This window comes from Gossypium hirsutum, chromosome A12 (genome assembly GCF_007990345.1).
Source record: "Gossypium hirsutum isolate 1008001.06 chromosome A12, Gossypium_hirsutum_v2.1, whole genome shotgun sequence".
NCBI lineage: Eukaryota > Viridiplantae > Streptophyta > Magnoliopsida > Malvales > Malvaceae > Gossypium > Gossypium hirsutum.
This window is the reverse complement of record NC_053435.1, coordinates 107896296-107923497: the sequence shown is the minus strand read 5'-3', so window position 1 is coordinate 107923497 and position 27202 is coordinate 107896296. Positions and strand designations below refer to the sequence as shown.

The 27202-nt window shown below is 33.4% G+C and overlaps 4 protein-coding genes and 1 pseudogene across 4 annotated transcripts; 4 read left to right on the top strand and 1 right to left on the bottom strand.

Annotated features, from left to right (window-relative positions):
- The first annotated feature begins 987 nt into the window (after positions 1-987).
- Positions 988-2382, top strand: LOC107944053 (probable carboxylesterase 120; annotated as a pseudogene).
- Positions 2347-7349, bottom strand: LOC107944052 (phosphoglucomutase, chloroplastic). The gene is made up of 22 exons (XM_016877862.2): positions 6746-7349; positions 6577-6642; positions 6352-6396; positions 5942-6034; positions 5719-5771; positions 5425-5476; positions 5263-5331; positions 5094-5162; positions 4814-4936; positions 4671-4723; positions 4492-4570; positions 4338-4402; positions 4200-4267; positions 3970-4088; positions 3826-3900; positions 3593-3708; positions 3370-3511; positions 3191-3272; positions 3048-3094; positions 2892-2969; positions 2698-2803; positions 2347-2616 (listed from the first exon to the last, which is right to left on the bottom strand). Exons 1-22 carry the CDS (start codon positions 6989-6991, stop codon positions 2549-2551), a joined length of 1914 nt encoding a protein of 637 aa, XP_016733351.1. The 5' UTR covers positions 6992-7349; the 3' UTR covers positions 2347-2548.
- A 5010-nt stretch (positions 7350-12359) lies between these two features.
- LOC107944055 (probable fructokinase-7) lies at positions 12360-15189 on the top strand. Its single transcript, XM_016877864.2, has 7 exons — positions 12360-12584; positions 13401-13618; positions 13875-14087; positions 14189-14386; positions 14466-14606; positions 14674-14790; positions 14877-15189. The coding sequence occupies exons 1-7, from the start codon at positions 12362-12364 to the stop codon at positions 15012-15014; spliced, it is 1248 nt and encodes a 415-aa protein (XP_016733353.2). The 5' UTR covers positions 12360-12361; the 3' UTR covers positions 15015-15189.
- An 814-nt stretch (positions 15190-16003) lies between these two features.
- LOC107944054 (uncharacterized) lies at positions 16004-20107 on the top strand. Its single transcript, XM_016877863.2, has 7 exons — positions 16004-16360; positions 16459-16490; positions 17207-17304; positions 17408-17490; positions 17924-18001; positions 18076-18174; positions 19535-20107. The coding sequence occupies exons 1-7, from the start codon at positions 16277-16279 to the stop codon at positions 19829-19831; spliced, it is 771 nt and encodes a 256-aa protein (XP_016733352.1). The 5' UTR covers positions 16004-16276; the 3' UTR covers positions 19832-20107.
- Positions 20108-24252: 4145 nt separating this feature from the next.
- Positions 24253-27202, top strand: LOC121211227 (mucin-4). The gene is made up of 4 exons (XM_041083783.1): positions 24253-24731; positions 24823-24944; positions 25033-26046; positions 26133-27202. The coding sequence occupies exons 1-4, from the start codon at positions 24473-24475 to the stop codon at positions 26871-26873; spliced, it is 2136 nt and encodes a 711-aa protein (XP_040939717.1). The 5' UTR covers positions 24253-24472; the 3' UTR covers positions 26874-27202.

Below are 27202 nucleotides of genomic sequence, written 5' to 3'. Positions count from 1 at the left end.
TCTAACTCCTAAAACAAAGAGCTCACACTACTATGTTTTCTTATGTTGATGCAGAAAAGTGAAATTTAAAGCCAATTTTGAAGTCTAGTAAAAATGTTTTTACATCATGTCTCTCTCTTACAAGTGCCGACATTTTTATCCATTGATGTTACGCTCGTATGTAATGTGTTACATATATAGTCATTAACAAACATATTTGATTAAGTTCCAAACAGCAAAATACCCTCACATCCTTTGGAGATTAAATGTATCAATTTAATCTTTATTAATCACATTAAATTTCAACAAAATTTATAAATTTTACAAATAAATATACACATACATGAATTTACCTAAGTTGGAAAATGTTGTCCTAAACAACATTGTTATTGTAGCAACTTTGTTGGGCAGGTATCTTTGAATAAATTATCTTGGCCCCAAACGAAATATAAATGGTTCAAAAAAATAGTATATGTTGTTTGATATTCTGATACAGCTTTTTTTTATGCTGCCCTCTTTAGCCTATTCAGGCAACAGCCCATTTCTGCTTTCATTGGACCATCTATTAGGTCTTTAGGATAAAATAACATTTAGTCATTGAGCTTCACAACTTTTTCTAATTTGGTATTTAGATTTTTTAACGCATTAGTCTTGTAATGTGACAATTTTTTTCTATTTAATCTCTGAACTTCGATTTTTGTTAAGGTGTTGATGGTGTAATATTTTGAAATTGTCATATCAACATAAATTTTTTTAAATATGTATAAACTAATAAAAAACAATTAAAAATAATTTGAGTCATGATGTATTATAATATTAGAGTGTTGAATCTAAATTTGACTATCAAATAAAAAAAACCAAATTAAAGGGCTAAATGCACTTCATCCCTAAACTTTTTTAACATAAAATATCATTTAAAAAAAATTCTAACTTCACTTTCGATTATTACGACTTTTCGAGAGATAGTAACAATGAAAAGGAACATAAATGAAGCTTCATTAAAACTTTCAAAATTAGCCATTCGTTCTACCTAAACGTCAATTCATCCCAATGAATTTCTAGTTTTAAAATAGTTAACTTGTTTGACAAACAAAACCAAGTCTACTGATAACCCGGCAGCCATCATGAAAACTATCGAGTAATTGCTTACTGCTGACTGCTTACTGCTTACTGCTTACCCAAGAAATCTCCCTCTATATTTGTCTTCATAGGAAACCCAAAGTTCAAAAAACCAGAACAAAAGACCTCATCCGAGGGCTCCGGTGATGTCGGATCAAACAAAAGCAGCCCCTTCTTCCAATCCCACTGTCGTTGATGATCCTTACAAGCGCCTCGAAATCATTCTTAACCCCAATGGCTCGCTTACGCGCAACCCTAATAGGTTTCCCAACACTTCAGCCATACCTGATCCGGACCCAACTGTCCCGGTTCTCTCCAAAGATATCACTATCAACCAAACGACACACACATGGGCTCGTGTGTTCCTCCCCAGGCAGAAACCGCTTGGTAGGAACAAGTTCCCTCTCATAGTTTATTACCATGCAGGAGGATTCATCCACTGCAGTGCGGCATCCACGATCTTCCATGTTTTTTGCTCAAACATGGCGGTGGAACTCCAAGCCATCGTTGTGTCCGTCGACTATCGTCGTGCCCCTGAGCATAGGCTTCCTGCTGCTTACGACGATGCTATTGAAGCGTTGCTCTGGATCAAAACCACCCAAGAAGAGTGGTTGACACAATACGCAAATTTCACCACTTGTTTCGTTATGGGGTCGAGTTCAGGTGGTAACATAGCCTATCATGCAGGAATACGTGTGGCGGAAGAAGCCGACAGTCTTCGACCCTGGAAGATCCGAGGGCTAATATTGCACCAACCATTCTTCGGCGGGTCCGTAAAGGTTGAGTCAGAGTTAAGATTGGTTAATGATCCCGTATTGCCTCCTGGTGTGGGGGACCTGATGTGGGAACTGGCGTTGCCAATCGGAGCTGACCGTGACCACGAGTACTGTAATCCAACAACAACCAAGGGGACAAGCCTTATGGAGAAGCTCGCTGCGGTAGGATGGAAAGTGTTGGTGACCGGCTGTGACGGCGACCCTTTAATCGACCGTCAGGTGGAGCTCGTAAAATCAATGGAAGAAAGGGTGTAAAGGTAGTGAGCCATTTTCGTATGGGGGATCATCATGGAGTGGATATTATGCAGCCTGATAAGGCCAACGCACTGTTTTTGGTCTTGGAGGATTTTATTGCATCTGCAACCTCAGTTACACTTTGAATAAATGCAAATGTTGAATGAATTTTTAGCTATCTTTATCATGCAATAATGGTATGTATGTATAGAGCAGTGGATTATCTTACTAGTGGTACTAAAAAAGTAAACTTCGAAATATTTTTATTTCACCAGATTATTATAGCACTAGAATCTAGATGCTTTTAATTTATTCCTTCCAAGTATTTTACATAAATTTACATAATGCCAAGCTAACTATAGCATTAAAAACAAAACTGAAAGATGACTCAATAAAAGTGGGAATTCATAGGGGAGGGGCTCAATATGAGTGTCGCTTTTTTATGTGATGACTGTAGGTTTCTCCCTGCCTGTGAAGTCCTTCAGCTTCGATACAGACAATGCCAAATCTGAGATTTTCAACCGTACAATTCATTTCATAAGTTTGTTGAAAGAAAGAGATAGAAAAACGATCACGGTCGCGAGCATACCTATTAATGGTTTTAATGCCACTTGGGCGTCCATGTCATGTTTAGAAGCATCTGGTTCAAATTGCTCAATGTAGATTCGAACCGTTGCACCAGCTGAGCCAGTTCCCTGCATGTATATGAAGTTAATCATATCAAAAGAGAGGAAGACTGTATAGGCCTTTAAAGATCACGGGAAACAAAAACCCAGAACGTACAGATAAACGGAATATAATCCTTGAACCATCTGTGAAAACAAATCGAACACCCTGCTTTGAGGCCACACTTCCATCCACCTAAGAAAACAGACAGAAAATATATAGCAATTTGTTGAAGGAGATCAATCGTACGAAAATTGTAGAGAGCATACTTACGGGATCGGTATATGAAAAGTCATCAGCAAATTGAAGGACATAATTTCCTACAATGGAAAATTTTTTTGAACAATCAAACAGATGTAAAATTTGTATAGTACAGTAGCTGGTGCCGGGGTTAAAAGGGTCGGTTGCAAACTTACCATACTTTTCACCTGCCTTACTCTTTGAGATTAGACCTCTAAGGTATTCGATCATTTTATTGGCACCTTCAGATTCACATTCCTGAACAGCAAAACTAATTAAAACAAGGAATTTTCGAGCTGAACCGAATATGAAACTATACACTCGTGTTGTTTTGAGAGAGAGCTATCGTACTCACTTCGTAATCATATCTAGAAAAGAAATTTCTTCCATAAGTTGCCCAGTGTTCTTTGACAACATCAGAGATAGATACCAATTTCTCCCCTGGTTTCTTGTCTTTGTTTCGATATGCAATAATCGAGAGCCATGCTAAAACAGCCCTGCCATTGACAAAAATAGAAACCATTTTACTTTGGTCCCCTGTACTCGAATTTGTTAGACAGTCCATAACAAGAAATTACCATATGCCATCCTTCTCACGAATGTGATCTGAACCCGTACCAAAACTTTCTTCCCCACAAATTGACAACTTTCCAGCATCCATAAGATTCCCAAAAAATTTCCAGCCAGTAGGAACCTGAAAAAAAAAAAGAAAGAAAAAAAGAAAAAACCCAAAGTTCAAAGTATGTACCTTTAGAATATAATCTCTTTTTTTCATAGATTATTAGAACACTTAAGTTGAAATAGTGCTTACCTCAAAAAAGGTAAGACCCAATTTTTCAGCAACTCTATCGAGAGCACCACTAGTTGGCATGGATCGAGCTAAACCCTGAAAATGCAAGACGTAAGCATCTTCGGTTTAAAAATCATGGAAAGCAAAGCTACTAGAATTTTGTACCTTAGGGCCACTCCGGAAATATGGTATTGCTGCTTGTGCATTCGCAGCAATAATTGCGACGGAGTCCGAAGGGGTAACAAAAAACTTTTTACCTAGAATCATGTTTCTGTCGCCGTCTCCTGAGGAAACATGATTGTGATACATTTGTTAGTCAGTGAATCCTATTATGCATGCATAATGGAGAAATCTGACAATACGAGAAATTTATTTCATATATATAATTTCTTTACCATCACTTGCTGCTCCAAAATCAGGTCCATTCTCACTATACATGATATTGACCAAATCCTTTGCATACCTGTTTTGCCATAAAGGTTAGAAAGTGGTACGATTTTAAATCGTCGAAAAACGTATAGTGACTATCTTACGTAAGATTAGGATCAGGATGACCATGTCCAAAATCCTCAAGAGGCACTCCATTCGATATAGAATCCTACATGACACATCTAACATTTAAAGTCAGGAACTTTATTAAAATTTAGGTCAATAGTATATTTCAGATTTTTCATACACATGACATACCGGGCGAGCCCCAAGCTTGTCCACGAAGATGGGTTTTGCATAAGCACCAGTAACAGCATGCATGGCATCAAATGCAAAACTAAAAAAGTAACAGCCAATACAGTAAAAGTTAGTTACCAGAATTGTAGCAGGCAACCTAATGATACCCGTTCGGGATTAATCAAGGGCATACAGTTTACCTGAAGTCTGATCTTGAGAGAAGATTTTTGATCATCTGGAAATCGAACACACTCTGCATATGATCTAACAGTATAAGTGATACAAACAAGTGAAGTTTCATTCGGAATTATAGGATGAGTAGCTGTTTTTTTTTTTCCCTCACCTCCATTAATTCCAAATAGTCGGAAACCGGGTCTATAACCTCGACAGTGAAGTTTCCGTACTTGGTAACTCCAAGGCGAGAAAGGTCAACATCAGGAATCTCAGCCATTTTAATCTTGGAAATCTGCACAGAAGTTCCATTTTCAAATATCAAGCAGGACGTATTCACTTGCATGTTAGAAAAACAAAAAATACACACACAAACAGATGAAATAACAGACAACGAAAAACGACAAGAATAGAAAAATATATAATATATAACAGCAACATCCAATACTTACAGAAAGAGTATTCCCATATATCTTGTCAGTGATGGATTCAGGTGCAGGTTGGCCACTGTTGTAATTAAACTAGAAAACAAGTAGATGAACACAATGGCATTTAAAGTCAGAGACAGAGACCGGAGTTGAAGCAATGAAGCACAATTCCACAGGTGCATTAGGAATAAACCTTGATACCCCAGTCGTATTCGGGGCCTCCTGGATTATGGCTTGCACTCATAATAAATCCACCATTGGCCTAAAAGAGGGTGAAAATATTGTTTAACCAAGTGATAAAATATGTAAATAGGTAAATATTGATACCATTTAAAATGAAAAGAGACATGCTTGCCTTCCTCTTTCGAATGACAGCAGAAACAGCTGGTGTAGACAGAATACCTTCCCTGCAACATCATATGATCAAAATTAGACAGATTATAAAATACAACATATTGGCAGGAGGCACAATAGATATTATATGACAGCTGGGAAGACAAATGAGACATTTCAAGTTTCATAGCTCTTCCCAGGAACAATGGTGACACTAGTGCATTATTGTTTAAAGCGGTTTAACATCGATAGGAACATTTATTGTTTTCAAACTCGAAAGCTGAGGCAATGGCGATGCCAGTGAAAGAACACACACCTGCCAACCAAGATTTTTCCAACTCCATTTCCAGCAGCAATTTTGATAATTATCTGCATTTCGAATTCAAACATTCGAATAAGACAAATGCATTTTAAGTACATACTACATATATAATTTATGAGCGGGAATCATTTTGTTTGTGTTCCTTTTTTGTTCCTAGTCCTCTTAATCCAAATCCAAGCACAATGAACTGTTAAAGAGTACCGGTTCAGAAAATGACCTGTGAAGCTTCGCGGTTAAAGTACCGACCATCGCCTCCTAATACCAACACCCCATTCTTGTAATCCTCAGGCGGTAATGAATTAAACAACGACTGCAGACACACAGTTCCAACCATCATAAAACATTGAAACTAATGAAAATGGGATAAAGTAAATGGGAGGTCCCTGTATTATAGGGACTAGATCAAATTAGTCCTTCTATTATTAAATGAATCAATTTAGTCCCTATACTATTAAAAAGAATCAAATAAGTCCAAATTGTAATAGAGTTAACATTTACCCTATTAAAAATATTCTTTTCAATAATACCTAAATTGATTCATTTAATAGTAGAGGGACTATAGTAAGGGGATCTCTTAGGTACATTCACCAATAAAAATGAATGCCAAGAAAAAGAAAAATTCCAAACCTGGATCCAATTTGAAAGGTAATTCTCTTCCATAAAAACCTTAACCTGAAGCAAATGAAATTATATTAAATTTGAAAAAAAAAACGAATTTTCTAATGAGTAATTGAATCCCAACCCAATTTCAAAAATTCAACAACAGATTACTCTCTGTTCTTAGCTATCCCTTGAGGAAGGAAGAAACAATTCAAAAGCAAAGTGATATGAATAACAGTGAAAAAAATTTACCTTTTTCCGAAGCCCACTTGTCCCGGTCTTTTGCCCTTCAATCGGTTTAGTGGGAACTGAAGTTATCTGTAAGATTCAAATAAAGAAAACCCAGAATCACTATTTAAGCTAATTTTTAAAATAAATTAAATAAGAGAAGAATGAAAGCCAATGGAAAAAAATATACAACCTTGATGCCTTCAGGCTCGGCAATGGTGGTGGAGGAAGAAGAGGAGGAGGAGGAAGCTTTGATGGTAAAAGAAGGGGAGCGTGATACTGAAAAGGAAATGCTTTTAAGAGGGAAGCGATGGTTACAGAGATGAGAAAAAGAAGAGGAAGGGATGGGAATGGGAATGGCATTGGATGATCGCTTAGATGATTTAAAAGCAGAAGAGAAGAAACCTTCAAGTCTCAAAGAATTGCAACAAGAAGCCATGGATATATGTTACTTCAAAAGCTCTCTCTCTCTCTCTTTTTCTTCAAAGATGGATGAATCAATGGAGGAAAAATGGGGTTTTTGATATTTTGAGTTTGGGTTTTTATTTATATATTGAGTGGAGCAGGAGAGAGCAAAGGAGAGGAGAGAAACTAGGAAGAGGGATCTTTGAGAGTGAGTTTGAGAGAGTAAGCAGCTGCTTCTTTTACTTTCTTTGGCTATAAATTACTTTAGTAAAGAAACAAACGAATTGCCACTGCTACTGCCTGGAGCACTGCCACGTGTACGTTGGACAATGCTTTATCTTCTCCACATCCTAAAACCTGTCTCATTTCACTTCTGCCATCAATGTCTTCCCACTTACTTCCATGTGATGGTTTATAAATTGATTAACGTTTATAACTTCGTCAATAATTAATAATAGCTCTAAATATATGGACCGTCAATCTTTTTCCATTCAGATATCAAAATTATATTTACCAATTTCACGTCCATTTTTAAGGAAACTTACTACTTTCCATCCTTGACCTTAGTTTAAATAAATATTCAAATTCCTAGATCTAGCCTTGGGTTTGGGTTTAAGCTAATTCCTTTGCCCCCTCTTCAATCCATCTCTTTTACCATAAATATGGTGCTCTACTCCTCCTACAAAATGCAATAAATGAATATATTCCTCTAACTTTTCACTTTTTATTTTTAAAGAAAATCAAATTTCAGGAAAATATTAAATTCTACAAGTAACAATTTTTTAAAATTAAGATTAAATTAATATAATATATAAATATTAATAGTTAAAATTATTATTATGTTAAATTACCGACCATGCAAACTTCCCTTATTTAATTAAACCGATAGCGAAAACAAATATTTATATAGTGGAATGTTTTGTTTGAAGAAAAAAACAATTAATGACGTTCAAACATATAAAAAATAATGGTATATTATAATTTTGTTTTCTAAAAAGAAAAATATATGATATTCCAACATTTAAGTTAAATTAATGAATTTTAAAAAAGAAAAGAAAAGCTGAACTGGAATCTTCACGATACAAGGTATCGTGGTATGATTTACTTGTCAAATAAAAGATGGCTTTGTGTATATTTAATTACGTTAGGAAATAAAGGTAACACGAGATTTTGTATGGAATGTGGGTATGCATCAACTTCATGTGCGACACTGTGACACCAACAATGCAACGTTCAGAAAATAAAGTTCCACCAATTTATTCTGTTATCATCGTTATTAAATGTTAAATATTAACAAAACCATATACTTTAATTTGATATTTATATTTAATAAAAACTTTATATTAAAATTCACTCATTATACTTGAGTAAATCTTTATTGATTCCCATTAAAATTTACTTGAAGCAGTGGTCGGCAGTGGCCTGATTCTCTTAAAATAGATTTTTTTTATTTAGTCATTTTAAATTAGTATAAAAAAATTTGCACATTATTTCCCCTAAAAATGATAAAAAAAATTGATTTAATCATTTAAAAATTATAAAGATACAAGTTATTAAAATTATGAAATTGCATTTTTACTATTATAAAAATTATAATTTAATTTTTACATTTTAAAAAAATTTTCTAGTTTCGCTCTACTTAGAGGTCACTTCTTTCACATTCAAGGTTTTCATAATTTTATTATTAGATATATATGCTATTATCAAATCACATCTTGACAAGGCTATCAGGTTTCTTTTTTCCAATTAGACTCTAGGCAACTTTAGATCAAGGATGAAGTTTGGGTTGGGCTTATGTATAATATCAATACCATACATAATTGGCCAAGCTCAATTTAAACCATAAATCTTAAATGTTATCTAAACTTAATTATATTTGTAAATAATTTATCCAAATCTATTTAAGTTCACATATACATACATATATTACTTTTCCAAACATTATGTTTTTATTTAATATTTTTTAATTATAGATATCTTTTATTATCATTATATATTGTTATAATTACTTTTTTTTTATTATCTGGTGGGCAAAGAATGAAATAGTTTGAAATGAATCAACGATATCGTGTCAAATGATAATTTTTTTTTACAATTAATCCTTTGAAAAAAATGGTAGAGTGATTTTAGAATGTCAATAATGAATTATCATAAATGAGAGATAAGGGCATGCAGAGAAGATGATGATTGGAGAAAAATGGAGGTGTTATGTTGATGGGGTTGCCCTATTATCGCCTTGAGTGATTAAAGCAATTGCTCATGGACTTTGGTGGGCGATGTATAACCTAATTGGTAGGAGGGTGGCATGTACCGATGCACAATATGTCTCCAAGATTGTTTATTTTATGGAAGATGGTTGATTTGAATTTGGTAGCATTATTCAGGACTTTTCATCCATTTTGTAAAACAATACAAAATTTTTAGTCTTTTGCAAGTAACAAAGGATTGTCTTGACAATTAGAAGGTGTATTCCAGTTGGACTCTCCATATATTTGCTCATGAGACTTACGAAATACTTAATGTTTGATATTGTAGCAGTTATATACATCAAATTGCCTGCAATTTGCTCCTAAGGTGTATTGTCCACTTTTTCCCTCTTCCAACTTTACTTAGATTCAAGCCAAACTCAATTAAAGTGTTTGTAGGTTTGCAATTATTTATCTTGAACTATCCAAAATTTCTTGAATACTTCTTCTTTTAGGAAACAAAAATTCCATCATCATCAGTAATGCAGAAAACCGAGGATCAATAACGAATCCAAACAAACAACTTAGAGCGGCTCGACAGAAAAGCTTTTTTAAGCTTTTCTTACAGCGCAGGTAAGGATAATTTTGTGAAATTCTGACGACAAAAAGGAATAATAATCAAGAAACAAAATTAAAGAAGAAAGAAGAGAGATACATAGGTTTAATTGAAGAATTCGATCTTTCTTGGTTGCTAAGTAACTTGAGGTAAAGATGATTTCTCTTTTAAGTAAAATTTGAAAATTAAGAATGAAAATAAGAAATAAAAATCAATATGTTGTAGATATTGCTAAGATGAAACAAGAAAGATGAATTTATGGAAGGATGAAACCATATTCGATGAAGGTGGACCAGTGGTGATGGTTGAGTAGATAGATGACCTGATCCCTCTTTAATATTTGAGTTTAAACACCAATTAAGGACTTCAAGCAACCTTTAATCAACCCTCTAATAAAGTTACTATACAAATTGAAGTTATGAAGAATTTCACCAACATATTTTAATAAGGATTGAATTGAAATCACTATAAAAAAGACCACAAGAAATAGATCTTGAATAAAACTCCATCAGAGTAATTTTATTGAAAACAAAATTATAACTTATTTAAAAAATAGATGTCATATATTGAAAAACAAATAAACAATCCTTTCTTTTGCATTTTGGTAAGTTTACGTTTTGTTTTACTTCAAAATTTATAAAATGATTATTCAATTATTCGAAAGTTTTCATTTAAATCATTGAACTATTCAAAAGATTTTAAGTCACTGGGTTGTTAAGTTTTGTTTTATATATAAAAAAAAGTTCAACTGGTTAGTTTTAAGTTTTGATTCGACGATTGGTATGGTGGATCAATACTCATCGATGAGTATAACATACCTTAGATATAAATCAATTTAACATTCAGTGTTGGAGATCAAAGAAGAAAGCTATTTTGGATTTTGGTTCGGAGATTCATAATGCTCAAAGCTATTTCATGAAAAAAGAACTAAGTTGTAGAAGAGAAAAGAAATGAGAGCTTTTGATTGGTGTAGATGATGTGAACAAAGAAAGTTATATAACAACGATTTTAATAACCGAATGACTTAAATTTTTTAAATTAAGTAACTAAAACATAAACTTACTAATAGTTTAATGATATTAAATGTATTATACTCTTAATTTTTTATCAAAAGAATTTTTTTTTTAAAGCTTAAACTAACTATTCAATTAAATAGAGAAAAAATCAAAGAGAGAAACCAAAAATCATAAAGGACAAACAACTAAAACTAAAATCATCAGACTTACTTAATACACCCCTCTTAGATCTTTTAGAATCAATATTAATCAACATTGTAGTATCATTATCGACCCACTCTTGATGATATACATATAACAAAGCAGCTCCAAACATTCAGTAAACAGCCAGATTGGTCTCCCGTCGAGTAGAAACCAAAAGACAAGAAAAATTATTCCTCTGTCTGTAGTAAACTTTACCAAAATATTTACGACCAAAAGGCAATTCGATTGAACCAACTTTATCAAAAGGTAAGCTTTTAACCAAGATAGAGCCTCTCCTGCCAACAAAATTTCAGGTATGCGAGGTTCCAACAAAGCCCAGTTATGACCTTAGAAATCGACCACTACCATCAAAAGGTTATTAATCCTTGGATTGGAACGTATAAAATTATTTGTTACAATAAATTAATATTTACCGAAAGACTGAAAAAGAAATATTAAATTCACGTTCAATGAATCAAATAGTTGTACTTACGTTGTTTCACTTGAAAATTATGGTCCCACATGGGACACACCCAAGCTTTTGTCCGAATACAGCAAATATCTAATATATCGGTCTTTAATAAAAGGCAATTTTTGTATTTTTAAAATATTTTTAATTCATTTGAATTTTAAATGGCTTAATTTGTTCTGATCCCTATTGTCTTCGTATTCTTAAATTTTAATCCTCTATTTTAATTCTCAGCATTTAGTTCCTCAACTATCTAACTTTATTTCTAACATGTGTTTACTCTGATACGATTTTATCTACTTTAATTGATGGTTGTAGGATACTTTTAATTATGATCGATAATAGGAGTTTGAGACATGTTTCGATCAAAGTCCTATATTCTTTATATATTTGAAATTTAAACAGATGTGAAGTGAAAAGGATATTACTCAAGTTTTTAGTTAACAGGATCTCTTATGTACTTTATAAAAAATAGATTAAGATATGCTCTAAGTCTTTGTATTCTTCGTATATTTGGAATTTAATCGTTATACTTTTATTTTTAAGAATTTAATTCTATATTTTTTACATATCAAAATTTAAATTTAATTTTTAACGTCATTCAAATTTTACCAGTATGACATGTTGAAATAAAAAAAATCACTTACTAGCCTTTAACACAAAAAAAAATGTTGTAATGAAATGAATTTAAGAGAAACATTTTAATAATATTAATAATTGAACTTGCATTTTTAAATTCAAAAAGTAAAGGGACTAAATTTCTTAAAATAAAAGTAGAGAGACTAAACCCTAAATGTATAAAAAAGTATAGAAACTAGGAAGATATTTTAACCAAATAATAGAGGGACTAAATTTCAAAATCCAAAGAGTAGAAGGGGTGTGGATCAGGATTAAACCTTTTTAAAATTAAGTGATTCATGTGACGGTGATCTTAATGAATTTGTCAACTTATCTTCTAAAGAAGAATCCAATTCAAGATTGGCGACGGCCACGCTCCTATTCTGTACGTTTCTGCTTTCTTCTTCGTCTTCCAAGTTTCAAATACAGGGACAAGAAAACCAGTACCGGCTTTAGCGGCCATTGTTTTGCTCCTTCAAATTCAATCTCTGTAATTCTCAGAAAAGAAAAAAGAAAAATGGCTGGGAATTTAACTACAGGTTCTTCTCTCTCTCTTTTTTTTCTTGATTCTTTTTCATTTTTTAAAATCTTTTTGATATTTCATTTTCTTGAGATTCAAAAATATTCATCTTTGAGCTTAACTTTGCATGTTGTGCCATTTCTGGGTTTTGAGTTGGTTTTCTGCATAAAGATTACAATTTTTTTATTAATTGTAATGCGCTAAACTGCTAATTAAATTTACTAACTTCAGTCTTAATAGAAACATGTTTTAGAATTGGCTTTCAAAAATGATAATAATCTATTTGGTTATGGAATTCAAGTTCAATCTCTAGCTTAAGAAACTGGATCATTCTCTTACGTTGTTTCAAATCATTTGGTTCCTTGCTGTTTATAGTGTTTAGAAATAATAAATATTTTTTCTTTCGTGTCCAATAGTTTTTTTTTTTTGCTTTATTTGTCATCTGTTATGAACATGTAATCCTATAATTCTTGCTTTACGAGTTTGGGTTTCCTTCACTTCTAATGAAATTGTTTGATCTGATGGTGTTTGATTGTTTTTCTAAGTGATTTGAATCCTGTTTGGTCTGGAAAATTTTGGTTTTCTATTTTTATACTTACATGTTGGTTAAATTACATGCTATGTTTTAACACTAATTGTGTGCTGGATCTGTGTTAGATTACCTTTTAAATATAGATTAATTGCGAATCTGAATGCCAAATTATTCGATTTGTTTCGAAAAATCATTGATTTTGTAACTCGAAATGGACAAGGCAATGTCTGAGGGCTAGGAGTTGTCACTTTGAGCAACTTGTTAGAAAAACATCTATGATACCGATAAAACTACGAATTGTAGGTGGTGGCAAAGATCTTCCCGGTGATATGAACAGGAAGTCCGCAAATACGGATTCACTAGTTGTTTGCTTTGGTGAATTTTTGATCGACTTTGTACCAACAGTCGGAGGGGTTTCTTTGGCCGAAGCACCTGCTTTCCAGAAGGCTCCCGGTGGCGCTCCGGCTAATGTGGCTGTTTGTGTATCTAGATTAGGAGGATCATCGGCTTTCATAGGCAAGGTAAATTCAGAACATCTAGCTTTTACTCTGTACCAGTTACTAGAATAATTCGCTGGAATCATATGATGTTTATTCGTTGAAAACAAATTGCTTTAATCTTTGTGTTCAGAACTAACTTACAATACCGTAGAATGATATGAATAAGAAGTCTCTTTGTAGTTCCACTACTCGCTTTTTGTTGCAAATTGCAATCTCGTGCTTTTTATTTGGATCATGAGAATATCAATGTACATGATGCCTTGCAATTTTATACCAGGTAGGGGATGATGAATTTGGGCATATGTTAGCTAACATTTTAAAAGAAAACTACGTGGACAATACTGGCATGCGATTTGATCAAAGTGCAAGAACGGCATTGGCATTTGTTACTCTCAGAGCTGATGGTGAACGGGAATTCTTGTTTTTCCGTCATCCAAGTGCTGATATGCGTCTCCATGAATCAGAGCTCGATATAAACCTCATTAACAAGGTTTTTTGTTTTTTGTTTTTTCTGCATTTCTCATTTTTGTCCTGGTTAATCAAAAGAGTGGTTAGATTTGTTCTGATCTCTGTATAATATTTTCATTACAGGCGAAGATATTTCATTATGGTTCGATTAGTTTGATCGAAGAACCATGCAAGTCAGCTCAACTTGCGGCAATGAACATCGCCAAGAAATCTGGCAGTATCCTCTCTTATGATCCGAATTTAAGATTGCCACTGTGGCCATCGGCAGAAGCTGCTCGGGAAGGCATAATGAGCATATGGGAACAAGCAGACCTTATCAAGGTACAAATTCGAATACGAGACTCATAAAATGCGGTCTTGCTACTTCCATTTATTTGCAGCTAATCCATGAAAAATGCAGGTAAGCGAGGACGAGATTACATTCTTAACCGAAGGCGGTGACCCTTATGATGATAATGTGGTGATGAACAAGCTTTTTCATCCTAATCTTAAGCTTTTGATCGTAACCGAGGGGTCAGCTGGTTGTAGGTATTACACCAAGGTAAGCTTGAGCTTGTCTAATTATTAAGTTTACTACATGGAAATAAACAATCGACCTATATATACAGGCTTTCAAGGGGAGGGTTCCCGGGATTAAAGTTAAAGCTGTTGACACTACGGGTGCTGGTGATGCTTTCGTTGGCGGCTTACTAAGCAGCCTAGCTTCCGATTTAAATCTATTTCAGGTACCCTTAGTTCTTACATAACTCGTTGTTCTAGTCTGTAATACAATATTTTAACATGTAAATGAAACTTTTATCTTTTCCGACAGGACGAGAAGGGATTAAGAGAAGCCTTGGCATTTGCAAATGCTTGCGGAGCGTTGACGGTAACGGGAAGAGGGGCAATTCCGGCACTTCCGACAAAACAGGCAGTTGTTGATGCCTTGACCAAATATAATGCATCATAGAAATGAAAGGAGATCCTGATTGGTATACTTTGTTGGCCATTAAAGCTGTTTTAGTTCAAATTTTTTACACTGATTTCAAGCCAATTTTGGGTTACTCAAAGAAGTGTTGTAGAAGATTGATGTAACAATAAAACAAGTGACTATTTTTTATCATATTAAATTCGTTTTTTTTAAATGGAATCTAAAAAATTAACATGTTCTCTTCCAATTTTTAATTTTTTTACTACATTTATTATATATATATATATTTTACTAAAACATCTAATTACTTTTCAAAAATATCAAATAATTAAATTATTATTCATAAAGTATTCACGAATAATTTATTTATTTTCTTTTTTTTAATTATAAAATTAAAAAAAATTCAAACTCTTAACTTCCAAACCTAAAAATATATTTAAATACGCATCAATTAAGTTTTTGACTAATTATTAAGGAATAAGTTTTTTAAATATTTTTCTTAAAAAACAGTATAATTTTTTTTGAAGTTAATAAATCAATTATCATTATTCAATGACTTCAGTAGAAAAGAAATCCACTATTAAAATATATGAGTAGCTAAATAAAAGAAAAAAAATTCTCTTTTATAATTAAAATTAAAATTAATATATTTAACATACAATTGCATGAAAATAATTAAAAATAAATAAAAAACACAATTATATGCATAGCATTCTATTAAATATAAAATTATATTTATTAACTTGAAAATTATTATATTTAATATATACTTATATTAATAAAAATTATTTAGTAAATTGTCACTAAATTTTTAGATTCCACAAAAAGTCAAAGATATAATAAAATATTAAAAATATATATTAAAAAATAAAGATACATGTAAATTTTTAAAGCAATTTATAAAATAAAAAGAATATACTACAATGTATGAAATATTAACACTAAAATTTAAAGCTAAAATTTTATCGAAAAGAAAAGTATGAAAATAATAATATTAATAATAAAATTATTATTATTATTATTATTATTAAAAGACGTGGGTAACGCTCGCGATCGGGAACGAGGATAGCGGCGATTAACGATTAGCCCTCACGTGTTTCCTTTTGCTGTCAATTGAAGAAAACGAAACCCAAAAAGATTTTTAAAAGTTAAAATAAAAAACTCAATGCTTCAAGAAATGAAAGAAGTCCACTTCTTTTGTGTAAAATCAGATCAGATAAATTAGAAGACTGTTTTGCATTTCGATTTCCAGTTCCGATCTGAATTTCTAACAAATGAGAAAATAATAGGAAGAAGAAAATATGACCTCGAATCCAACGCTTTTGCCCGAGATCGGACCCGATGGACTCCCTAGGGAACCTTCTGTCATTGCCTACACTGAGAAGGTCAGTTTACTTTTCTTCTTTTTTCTCTTTTATGAGTTTCGTTTGATTGCTTTGACGAAAATGTGATGCCGAATTTGTGGTTATATATGTGGCGGCAGATAATCGAGGAGGAGCGGCTTCAACTCACGAAGTATGTTCATGTTGTTAATTACTTCTAAGTTTTTTTTTTCAGATACGTGCATTATTTCGTCTTTTGTTTTTAACTTTAACTCACCTGAGTTGATTCTGTTTCAATGCTGGAATTTAGTTCTGTTGTAATGAGGAAAGCCTTCTTCTAATCTGTGGGCCTTATGTAGAAAAAAGGAGGAGAAATCGATAGCGTTGAAGAATTAGCTTAAAGCCTTACACTGTAATTCAGATCTAAAGAGATAGGATGTGATTAGGGCCATCGCCTGAAGTTCTCGTTAGAGTTTGATACTGCTTGAAACGGGATTTGAACCTTAAATCTCAAATGATTTTGATGTTTGTTGCTCTAATTAAGTTCTTACTATTTGAATCCGGAATCTATTCTATTTGAGCTTGGTGATGAACTCTGGCATTTTTATTTTTTTTCCTTTGAGTTCCATGAGTTGCTTTTACTAAATATTAAAAACTTCAGTTCGTTGTTTACTAGCTCAATTAATCAAGCCAAAAATGTAGTTCTTTTTTCTCATTTAAATTTGGTTGTTAAAATTTTGTTTGGATTTAAGAATTAATTTTCCTGTGTGTAGCACTTGTACAAAAGGTTGAGAGAGGTATACGCCTTGTATAGTTATTATTTCTCGTCTTTTTAATGTTCTTTGAGTTTATTTCTCATGATTGCATTTGTTGGTGGGGTCTTGTCTAATCTCATATGCATGCTTTCAGATATATAGCCGAAAATTATTCTAAAATTCATGATATTGAAAGAGAACTAGCAAATCTTACAATGGAGATGAAACTCACTGCTGGGCCTAAAAAAGCAGGTTTGCTTGAACTTGCCATTGTATGGGATATTTCTTCATTTATGTATATTTTTCTGTTCTGGACTTACTTCTCCATTGAATAATGTGTGGTGCATATCTTCAGCCCTCGAACATATGAGAAAGAAAATTGAAATGTCAACTGAGAGAATACGCATTGCCAAGGAGAAGGAAGAACAAGCCCGGAAGGTTTGCCAAATTCTCTCTCCATCAACTATATTTGAGCTTGAATCATGGCCTTTATATCTCTTATTTTCTTAACCGAAGTACTGTCCTCATTATTTCCTTACACTTTTGCTTGCTTTGAACGGACAATAATACTAGGTTGATTAGGGCCTGATGGACCAAAATATAAATGGAAATGTTCAAATGGCTGTGTATCTATGTAAAACAATTTTATCTGAAGAGAGGAAATTTGCAGCTATAGCACATTAGTCTTCCTGCATGAAGTTGCAGATTGAGATCGATTCTGGTTGTATTTCAATTAATTAAGGCCGAAACTGGACTGTGAGAGGCTATTGAATCTTTTTTATATTTAAAAAAAATCCATTTTATTGGAAAGTAAAATTGCCTCCTATCTTAAATTTGATAGCTGTTTTTTTTCCCTTTATATGCATTTCAGGCTTGGGAATCAGCATCAAAAGCTCTGCATGATGAGGAAGCAATTAAGCAGAAGCTATGTGAGGACTTGAACAATCTGGTATACTTCTTTGCTATAGATGGACAAGCAGGCATTAATCAGCTGTGTTATAACGTGTTGCTTTTCGCTAGTAGGTTCAAGAAAGCAGTAACTCTCAATTTGCTCGGCTTGAGGAGTTGAAAAGGCGATTGGAAGCTCTGAACCCAAGTAAAAAATCCACTTTTTCTGATCATGTAAGCTTTCTTTCTATTTCTCCTAGTATCCAATACTCAAACTGTCCTCTATGTGGAGAAGATAACTGTTTAACAATGGTCACTAGAATAGACATGTTAGCTGATGTAAAATTGTGCACTTTTAGTGTAATTTGTTCTTGTGATTTTCTATTGCTATCAATTGTTTTGCAGTAAATGCCACTGTCATAAACTGGATTGATAATAAGGTGTCTTGTTAAAACAAAAAATACATTCATGTCTGTTGTACATATCTACAAACACTTGAGAACTGTTCCAGATGATCTAGTTTGGGCCTTGCTGATTATTTGTGAATGTTTGGCTCCCTCTAGGTAGTTGTTCTTTAATCAATTCAAACTGCTCACCCATGTTAAAAAGGCGAAGAGGAAGAAATATTAACTAGCTGATCTTTCTGAGTTTATTTTTACTCTAATATGATAAACTATGGAAATTGGTTCAAGAAGCCAAACTAAAATGCCAGAGTGCTTAACTGAAGGGCTCATTCTTTTGAAACACTTTTTGTATATCATTAATAATGTCGGGCTTGTGAATGTTGTCACAAGCACTGGTGGTATATGCATGTAAATCAGTGATAAAAAAGAATGGATAAGATCAGCCGGTTCAGCAGCTCAACATCATACTTATAATGGGGAAATTGGACTGGAAAAAACCTGTCAAATACCTGGAATCGGATAAGGGAAAAATCAGGCATGACAATTTCTTTAAATATTTTTGGGCTTTTTAACCAAATTGGACCGGGTTTTTCACCCAAATCTATCACCTTTAACTCCCACTTGATTACCTTCCCAAGTTGTGCCAATCTTGTCTGAAGAGAAGCTTCCTGGTGTTGTCTGAAGATGATCCGGGTTGAGATGGTTTTCCATTACTCCTATCTTCCTGCTAATGTGGAATTCATTCCCTCTCTTTTTGGGCATTGAAGAATCTAAAATGGTTTTGAAAATGGGAAGTTAAGTAATTGTCTGCTTCTACGTGTTGAAAAAACTTCTACATGTTAACTAATGTGGAATTCATTCCCACTCTTTTTTGGTGGTGTGGTGCGTTTGACTTGGTTTTCAGGGGGGCAAGTGAGGAAAATAGTGGTCTACGTTTGATTGATGAGTTGAGCATGCATTACAAATTTACTTTTTATCATGAAAAATTAATTATTGAAAGTAACATTTGATAAAAAAAAAATCGAAATTACTTGTATGATTCTTTTTAAAAATGTTATAGTTGAATCAGCATGTTCAACTAGTTGAACCAAAAATTGGAGATTTGATCAATTTGATCTCTTCTTTGGTTCTTTATTCACTGCCTTAAATAATAGAAAGATTGTTGAAAGTTTGACTTGGATCATGTTTAGGACATGAAAGCAATTGGATTGACACAACATGCTGCAACCATAGGCGTGTCCTCAGTTCCACAAACAAAAGAATCGGGCTCTACTGTTTCCACAAGGGTACCTCATCAAGGCAATGGTGGGAATGTTCAAGTTATGAATGGGCAGAATCAACTTGCTACTAATGATGGAGAAGTAAAAGGAAAGAAGAAAAACACTTTTCAAGGAAGAGGAAAGGGGATTGGTGCGGTGCCCAAGAGCAGAGGATCTGCAGCACCTGGTTGGACAGGAGCTGGGTTTGATGTGGATGCTAGAACTTAGAAGCATTTTTCTGGATTTTCTCTTTTCTTTGCTGAAGGATCAAGGCAACAATCAGTGTTTTCTCATGTTGTAGGGTATCACCAGTCTTTCTTCCCCTTTGTTTTTTTGATCTTTACCTTGTATTCTTTCAATTGCTTATAGCTTGTTGATATGAATGTGGCATTTGACTTTATGTCATTAGTATTGTCTTCAAGCAGGAAATTATTTAGAAACAGATATAGAATTAGAAACTCATATCTTCAAAAAAATAATAGAAAAGGAAACCTTTTGTGTGAACTCTCTGCCATGAGATGATACTACTGTTGGGGTTTTTGGTTAATGTTTAACCTCTGGCTTTTGCGAAGAACTAATTAGGGCTAATCAAAGTGAGCAGAGATTCCTATTATTTGCCCGTGAGAATATAAGAAAGAAGGAAGAATCATTTTTCATCTATTAGTGTCAAACTTTTATGTAATATATGCCAATACTTGTGGTTTTCCTTGTTCGTATCTCGAGACATTCTACACCATGCTCTTAACAGTCTGTTAAATCATTTATGTACTGCTCTTATTATTTACTTAGGTGTCATGTAGTTTAGGCATTACTCAACTCTTTTCAAGGTACCAATTGATAAAATTGTTTGGAAACGTACAGTTAAGCCCCACTTCTGCTTGAGGTTCTTTGATTGGCCTCCATTAGATATTGAAATCTACCTGGCATAGCATCATTGTGTCTGCAGCTGCATTAGATGATTGCTATTACATATGTTTGTACCACATGAGCCTTGATTTATACATTCATCCTTTTCATGCCGTCATGTTATACGAACCCGCATCTCATTTCTCTACTGCTTGTGGCAATTTTACATGACCGAGAATTTTTAAGCACCTACTGCTTAAAAATTCAAAATTTGAATGCTCCTGTTCACATGTAATCATGTTGTCGACCGAATGAATTTTTGAAAGTGTGCTAATGATGATAGCAGTAAAATGTTGGTATGCTGCAGTTTCCTTTCATCGATAATTTGGAGAATTTTTATTAGGAAAATTTCTTTCCTTGAATTCTTTCTGCTGATCTTTTATGAGAATTATGTCCCTATGCATTAGGTTTGGTTTATGGGGCCAGGGATAGTAAATGTTTTGATGCTTTGATCCTTCAACATAAGTTTTAGAAAATAATTTCATAACATGGACTGGCATGATCTTGTGAAACATTAACGAATATACTGTACACTAATAGTTGTTGTGACGAGTCATCTAAGCCGAATTTTGATTGACATTAGGTTCCGGGTTAACATCAGAATATTTTAAAAACTAGTCTTAAAGAACAAGAACATGTTGAAATGTTAGTAGTATCTTTGGATGCAGGCTATTCTGATTTTGCGATTAAAATCTTTCACTTAAATATACCTTTGTAGGTATCAGATGAGAGTTATGAGACGTACTAATAAGGTCGTTGAATGTATTTATGATATAAAATGGATCTAAACTGATTGAAAGACTGTAGCTAGTGATTTCAATGTGAGGACTCTGCTCAAAGTGGGTAGGTTAGGAAAATCAATGGCCAATTTATTCATCGAAAGACTTGAGAAGAAGAGTAGGAGAACAATGGCGGTACATTGGTACATAGACTTTAGAACTGTATTTGTAATTTTTTGGAAAGTGGGGTGTGGGTCAACCCTGGTCTCTGAAGTATCACTTTTGCCATTTATTATTATTTGTCTCTTGGAAGCATCTTCTACCATTGAGAATTTGCTATATTCCACGGGAAGCGGCACTTTTTAACTGTAAGTAACAGTGTTTTTCATTTTCCTTTTCTTTACCCTCTTGCTATTTGCTGGTTTTATTTATTTATTTATTATTACTCTTTTCTGAAATGGAAAATGGCTGTTTTTTCTTCTGCCCTTTTCTGTGCTCTTCCATTTCAGTGAAAGCATAATAAACTCACTTGCAGAACTCTCTTCTGGTGTTTTGATACGTTAAAATCAAATATATCAAAGAAGATCTCAATCACCATGATGAGATCATTGTATTAGATCACTGAGACTGACCAAATCATTTAGAATAGTGACGAGGTTTTATTATAGAGAGAGGAGCGATATTCAAAATTCTTTTTGAGGCAAATTCACATTATTAAAATACGTTTTCATATATTTACTTTTTTATTATTTATTTTTATAAGAAAATTTCATATTTTAGTCATCTTTAGACAAGACAATTCAAGTGATCATTGCATAGGAATATGTTAACAACTTAGTATTACGAAACTGACATTGTTGCTTTCTTTTAATAATGATGTTTATTCTAGGTGTTATACATATTATACCTTGTTTAAAGGAAGGTAAATTTCATGTTCACCTTTAGACAACACAATTCAAGTGATCATTACATATGAATATGTTACAAACTGACATTGTTGCTTTTTCTTAATAATGTTGATGTTATTTTAGGTGTTATATATTATAACTTGTTTAAAGGAAGGTAAATAATCTCTTTTTTTATTAGGATTTGTTTCAAAAGTAATGCTCATGATCACAACAAGCGGTTGGTCTAGAGTGATAATGATATGTGTGAATTTCAAATCCATTAGCTGTCGGAGTGGTAACTGGGTTGGAATTTATGTTTTGTAGTAATCTAGATGTTGTAGAAGCTTGTACAATCTCTAAATGTAAACATTACGTTTGAAACATGATTATCTGAATCAAACCTTATACCATAAAATCGGAAAAAAGGATTGAATCGGTTAAAATTTAATTAAAAAATTAATAATATAATTGATTTAGTTTTTAGAATATTGTTTGAGAGAAGTAATGTGAGTTAGATAAAGCTCTAATCTAACCCTGGGTATATCAAGCAGGATAGAAAAAGGAAAATGATAAAGGGATAATAATAATAACAACCATAACCTGAGACCATACGGTCATGGCTATCACAATCCATAGACAAGTTCACATTACACCTGCAGATCCCCACCCTAGGAAATAAAATATAAAAACCCACCTCGTATTTAAAACTACAAAGGGAGGAATCACATTGTAAATCGAGCTTGGGAGAGTGAGAGCTATTTGTAAATGTGTCCAACAGATGGGTGTGAAATTAAAAGGGTGCGTCATCAATACCTTTCCAACATTTTTATACCCTCCCCACTGACTTCAGTCACCACTCCCCACTACTTTTTATATCTTTTTACCAATTCCATTTCCCAATAAAAACAGAAAAAAGACGACCACACTCACCCTAGTCTACCCCCTTTTTCATATCTATGGAAATTGGATATAGATAATTGATAAAATATTGGATAAATTGCATTCAAGGTCATTAAATTCTTAATAAATTTATTTTTTAGTTATTTAACTTTAAAATGTTATAAAATTGTCACTTAATTATTTAAAAGTTTTTAATTAAGTTATTGGGCTATTTTTAAGTTTGGTTAGCGAGTTCCAAGTGTTGATTCAACAATCGATATGGTGGATAAGTCCAAGCTGATCTGATGATTAGTTTAGAGATCGAAAAAAAAATTGTTTAGATTTTGGTGAGTAAATTCATGATATTTCATGAAAAAATTATAAAAGAGAAAGGGAATAAGAGCTTTCAATTGGTGCAAACAAAAAAAGTCATACCACAAAGATTTTAATAGCATGATGGTTTAAATAAAATTTTTTGAATAATTTAATGGCTATTTTGTAATTTTTTAAAATTGAGTGACCAAATAGAAATTTACTAAAAATTAGTGATCTTGGGTGCAATTACCTAAAATGTTTGTTTATATTTAATTTTTATTTGGCAAATGATGTGGTCCATGTTAAAAGTTTGCCCGTACTCAAACGCTACGGTTGAGTTTTTATTCTAACATTTTTTGAATTTAAGTTTTAGCGATTAAATATGTGACTTGTATTTATATTTATAAATTTTTAGAAAAAAGAAAATAACTTTTACTAATGTTATATGATTAATTTGTATTGAGCGTATTTAGATTATAAACTAAAATTTAAATTTTATTTTAAAATTTAAAATGTTTTAATTAAATTTTTAAAATTAAAATATGTTTTTTTTAGTTTAACCATTAGTTTATATATTAATTATTAGCTCAAAGTTTATGTAATACACATGAATTGAATTACGAATACCTATCTATTATATGAATAAATTGGATATAATAATAAAATAAATAATATTTTTCTAAAAATTTATTAACGCATACCTTTTATTTAATATGTATGGGATGAGTATTATTTGATTTACATGATTTAAAATATCTAAATTGAACATTTAATCCTAAGAGTAATGATAATATAAAAATTCAATTGAACTATTTCGAAGTTTTATGGACTAATTTAAAATCATGTAAGAATTTGAAGCTGTTTGTGTGGAGTTATCCGTATTGCCGCGCGCCCACAAACCATATTTTTGTTGTACTTTCTAAAAAGTCCCTGAAATTATAAAAAAAAAATTGTGGGCTGCTTGCTACTGATTTATTTAACATGCTTTGTGGATCCACTTTTCTCGCTCCTTCTTCACCATCTTATAATAACCCTTTTTTAGTCATCATCATCAACTTTCAAACTAACAAACCTCTTTTGCACTTTCCTCCTTTCTCTCTCTCTACCTCTCTCTCTCTCATTTCTATCCATTTACTAAATCCCCATTTTCCTTTTGATCGGAAATGGGAAGAGATTGGCCGTATTGGGCTACCGGAGCTAAAACATCCACCAAAAGACCACCACCATCGAAAGCTGAAACCACCACCACTCCCACTGGTTGTATAAGTGCTGTCTTCCAGTTCTTTGATTTCCATCATTTCCAGTTCCCTTTAAACCATCAAACAAATAGTAGCAGCAATAGCAGTAGCAGTTGTGGTTGTTTTAAACAACCCTCCTCTTTTATTTCTCCCCATAGTAACTTCGTCCCCACTGCACTTAAAGGTTCTTTCTTTCATACGCTCTTCTCTCTCTCTCTCTCTCTCTCTCTCTCCCTCTTTTTGCAGTACATTATCGAGTTCCAATGCAAATGCAGGTACTGAAGCACCAAGGAATAGTTTAGAATCAGAGGATGAAAGTTCAACTTCAGTTTCAGCTTCAGTTTCAGCTTCTTTAACAACATCAACCAGTAAAGAAGATGAAAGTTTAAATATCCCCGTAAGTTTGCTAACTAGTCCTTTGTTTTTCTTTTTTTTTTTTAAAGGTGAGTGATGATGATGATGATTTTTTTTTTATGAAAATCTAGATGGGAATTCAAATTAAAACAAGTGGGGACATAAAGTCAAAAGTTGGAGCTTCCAATAATGACACATTTTCAGAGATTAGCAGCTCACCAGGGACCAAGACACCTACTCTAGTTGCTAGGCTGATGGGTCTTGACCTTTTACCTGAAACTCATTCACCATCTTTTTCACAACCTAAGTCTTCTTCTTCACATTTAAAGGGTCGTAGGAGATCAGTAGACGGTTGTGATTTTAGGGGTACTCGGTCGTTACCGGAAACTCCGAGGTTATCGTCTGCTAGGAGGTCGGATGTGGACTATCACCATCGGTTTTCGCTTCAGATTAATAAAGAGAACATGAGTACGACCGAAGAGGTAATGGTTACTCGGTTCTCGAAAAGGAGCGAAGACGAGAATAAGAGTCCGGGTCATTATGCTCGGCAGATAATGAAACAAGTTAAAGAAAGTGTGGGAAGAAAAGTTGGGATGGATATTACTAATACTGTTCGGAACAGGGAACAAACTAGAGAGGAGCTTGTTAATCAATTCAAGTACAAGAAGATTTCAAAGGCGATGAGTAAACTAGCCGAGGACTCGACCAGTAATGGCAATGGCAAGCACTCGACGACACCTTCGTGTTCGCCTAGGCTTAGGTTCTTGGAACCTAAAACCAAAGATCAAAACCCTCAACCTCCAAAACCATCAGAAATTAGTATCCAGCCACAGCCGACCAGGGTTTTACAAAAGCCCAAGTTGCAGACAGTGGCAGAGGAACAAGATGAGCAACAGACACAGAGAAGCACAAGCAAATGCAAGAAAGTGACAAAGCTGAAAAAGCCACAACGAACATCGGACATAATCCGAACCAAGCAAGAAGAGCCCTTCGTTCGTCCTTCAACAGCCAACAGAGCTAACATTCCAGACAAGAAATGTAAGAAAACACCATTATCAAATGATCTCCTCAACATTACAGTCTCTTCCCTTTTTCCAGTCAAAAAAGACCCGTCACCTCCAGCTACTAAAATCCCTCAAAAACAGGTATATTCAAAATCAAGTATCACTTCTTTCAATTTTCTTTTTAACTTTATCATCATTAACTTATTGTTTTTGGATTCGTTATACAGGTCTTAGATGCTACAAGACCAAAACGTAGTAATAGCTCACAGTTATCTAGTTGTTCGAGCCAAACGTACAACAACAAACAAGAAGCGACGTACTTACACAGTTCCCGACACGACAACATCGGCGACAGGTGTAACAATGTTACTACCACCACCACCGGTGAAGAAGCAGAATATCATGAGTACATTGCAAGAATACTAAGACGTACTGGGTTAGATAAACATACCCCACTGTCCTTAGCTTCTTGGTTTTCTCCTTCTCATCCTATTAACCCTTCCATTTTTTACTACCTCGAACATTTCACCACTAATAATAATAAAACCAGTCAACTGAACCTACGATGCAATAGAAAATTACTGTTCCATCTAGTCGATGAACTTTTGACTGATATTTTAAACCCTTTCTTCAATATGAAACCTTGTGTTAAATTTGTTGGACGTGAACGTTTTAGTAATATGGTCGGGTCTCAGTTAATAAACACATTGTGTTCGAAGATTGGTCGGTTTCCTCGAGCTGATTGTCGTGTGCTTGAAGACATTGATGCATTGATCGACAAAGATTTGCCGGAGATGAAACTCCGGTGTGTGATGGCGTATGAAGAAGAAGGGGAAGGGATTGTGTCGGAGATCGGAAACAGCATATTAGAGGCGTTGGTACATGAAACGGCAGCTGATTTCGAATTTTGTTTTGCTGGTTTCAATTTTCAAAAGTCTCGTCTTTTAGAACTAAACGGTGCCGTTTAATGTTTGAATAGTGGTGAATGAGAACATATCACATGGGTGATTCACGTGATGAGATGCTATTCGTTGGGGTCTTTGTAGGACTGTACACGTGGATAAGTATAGCTGTTGGACCTTTTTTTTATATATATATATTTTGTATATATAAATTGTAATAATGTATTCTCCGAAATCTTTTCGGATTAAGTAGTAAAAAACTCGATATTATTTAAATAAAATTTCGAGTTTTAAATTTTGGGTATTTAAAAACTTTGCCTCACATTAAAAATCTAACTCGGTTCCATTCTGTATGTAGATGAAACCTAATATTAAAAAATAGATATTCATTTTGG

What these genes read in the sequence shown, in the direction of transcription:
- LOC107944054 (XM_016877863.2), top strand. Translation starts at nt 16,277, where the DNA reads ATGACCTCGAATCCAACGCTTTTGCCCGAGATCGGACCCGATGGACTC. An exon ending in TGCTGGGCCTAAAAAAGCAG is followed by an intron (nt 17,305 to 17,407) that starts GTTTGCTTGAAC and finishes GCATATCTTCAG; the next exon opens with CCCTCGAACATATGAGAAAG. An exon ending in AGGAAGAACAAGCCCGGAAG is followed by an intron (nt 17,491 to 17,923) that starts GTTTGCCAAATT and finishes TATGCATTTCAG; the next exon opens with GCTTGGGAATCAGCATCAAA.
- LOC107944055 (XM_016877864.2), top strand. Translation starts at nt 12,362, where the DNA reads ATGAATTTGTCAACTTATCTTCTAAAGAAGAATCCAATTCAAGATTGG. An exon ending in ATATAAACCTCATTAACAAG is followed by an intron (nt 14,088 to 14,188) that starts GTTTTTTGTTTT and finishes TTTTCATTACAG; the next exon opens with GCGAAGATATTTCATTATGG. An exon ending in CCGATTTAAATCTATTTCAG is followed by an intron (nt 14,791 to 14,876) that starts GTACCCTTAGTT and finishes CTTTTCCGACAG; the next exon opens with GACGAGAAGGGATTAAGAGA.
- LOC121211227 (XM_041083783.1), top strand. Translation starts at nt 24,473, where the DNA reads ATGGGAAGAGATTGGCCGTATTGGGCTACCGGAGCTAAAACATCCACC. An exon ending in ATGAAAGTTTAAATATCCCC is followed by an intron (nt 24,945 to 25,032) that starts GTAAGTTTGCTA and finishes ATGAAAATCTAG; the next exon opens with ATGGGAATTCAAATTAAAAC. An exon ending in CTAAAATCCCTCAAAAACAG is followed by an intron (nt 26,047 to 26,132) that starts GTATATTCAAAA and finishes TTCGTTATACAG; the next exon opens with GTCTTAGATGCTACAAGACC.
- LOC107944052 (XM_016877862.2), bottom strand. Translation starts at nt 6,991, where the DNA reads ATGGCTTCTTGTTGCAATTCTTTGAGACTTGAAGGTTTCTTCTCTTCT. An exon ending in GGAAAAATCTTGGTTGGCAG is followed by an intron (nt 5,477 to 5,718) that starts GTGTGTGTTCTT and finishes ATGATGTTGCAG; the next exon opens with GGAAGGTATTCTGTCTACAC. An exon ending in TATATGGGAATACTCTTTCT is followed by an intron (nt 4,937 to 5,093) that starts GTAAGTATTGGA and finishes ACTTCTGTGCAG; the next exon opens with ATTTCCAAGATTAAAATGGC.